The following is a 1,742-nucleotide window of genomic DNA, read 5'->3' on the forward strand; positions in this document are numbered from 1 at the left end:
AAAAGAAAAAAATAACATAGTTAATTATTTAAATGAAGTACGAAATTACATAAATATAAAAAGAAAGAAAATACAGAAGGAAGTACAAAATTACATATATTAAAGAAGGAAATAACATAATTAATTATTAGGGCCAAATTTTTGCCATATATGCTCAATTAAATCATTTTTTAGAGCGTTATGAGCTTCCCTATTGCGAAGTTGTTCCCTATTAGCCATATACCTTGATAGGCTTGCAATTCGTTCAACGGAGAATCCAGGCAGCTGACTATCATCTTCTACGGAGCTTTCTTGTTGTCGATTTGTGGGCATGTCGTTAAGAAATTCAGTAGGATCATAATAATGAAGATATGTATCTCGTTCGTCTTCAACAATCATATTGTGCAAGATAATACAGGCAATCATAATTTGTCCCATATTATCTTTGTCCCAAACAAGACATGGAYGTCGAAGAAATGCAAAACGAGCTTGTAGAACTCCAAATGCTCGCTCAACATCTTTTCTCACACCCTCTTGATGTTCGGCAAATGCTTTTGGATTTGGGGAGACGTAATTGACTTGACAAATGCAGCCCATGAAGGATATATCCCATCAGTGAGATAATATGCCCTATCATTTTCACGACCATTCACGACATATGTAACTTTTGGTGCTCGACCTGCTAATATATCATCAAAAATAGGAGATCGGTGAAGTACATTAATATCATTTAACGAACCTGGTGTTCCAAAGAAAGCGTGCCATATCCATAAATCAAATGATGCGACGGCTTCCAAAACGATTGTTGGTTTTCCACTTCTTCCAGCATATTGTCCTGCCCATGCGCTGGGACAATTTTTCCATTGCCAATGCTTGCAGTCAATACTACCTATCATACCCGGAAAGCCATGTTGATCCCCAACATGTAGTAGTCTTGCCAAATCATCTTTGGTAGGCTTTCTAAGGTACTCGTCACCAAAACATGAGATGACACCATTTACGAAGTTGATGAGAGCTTCCCTTGTTGTGGATCCACTCATTCTCAAATATTCGTCAACTACATCAACTGATGTCCCATAAGCCAACACCCTCATGGCTCCAGTACATCTTTGCAATGGTGAAAGACTTTGTCTACCCGTGGCATCAGGTCTTCGTTGAAAATATACATCATTAGCACTAACAGCATCCACTATACGATGAAATAAAGGTCTTCTCATTCGAAATCTTCTTCGGAAGATAACATCATCATACGTTGGATTCTCAACAAAATAGTCTTCCATCAAACGTGCTTCATCCATCTCACGTTACCTGTCACGATATATTCTTCTTGCTCTTGGAGGTTGATCTCTTATGAACATATTGGATGAGTTTATCACCATATCATCGACCATGCGATCAAGTTGTTGGTTTTGTTCAGCAACTCGTGATTACCATTCATAAAAAACGTCAGCTAAATCTGAAGAAGAGTTTTCACTATGAGACATTTTAGTAAGATTTGTGAGAAAACTTTGAGAATGGTTGTATGAATTAGTATATGGTGAAAGAACAAATATATAAGGAAAATTTGAATCATCAGTGGGGGACAATGGCATGTGAACTTTAAGTTGATAGAGACAACACATAATGAGGAGACAATGGCATGTGAACTTTATTTGAAAGAGACAACACCATTATAAATAGACATGACATGTGAACCAAAGCTAACTTCCAAAGCAACCATAGCCATTCATTTTAATTAAAATTACAAATACATAAAATGTAAA

At 36.6% G+C, this 1,742-nt stretch overlaps 1 protein-coding gene across 1 annotated transcript; it reads right to left on the reverse strand.

Annotated features, from left to right (window-relative positions):
• Nucleotides 1–503: 503 nt before the first annotated feature.
• On the reverse strand, nt 504–1,277 carry LOC112519162. Its single transcript, XM_025127159.1, has one exon. It carries the CDS (start codon nt 1,275–1,277, stop codon nt 504–506), a length of 774 nt encoding a protein of 257 aa, XP_024982927.1.
• Nucleotides 1,278–1,742: the final 465 nt, after the last annotated feature.

This window comes from Cynara cardunculus (genome assembly GCF_001531365.2).
Source record: "Cynara cardunculus var. scolymus isolate 2C chromosome LG 10, CcrdV1, whole genome shotgun sequence".
NCBI classification, from domain to species: Eukaryota; Viridiplantae; Streptophyta; class Magnoliopsida; order Asterales; family Asteraceae; genus Cynara; species Cynara cardunculus.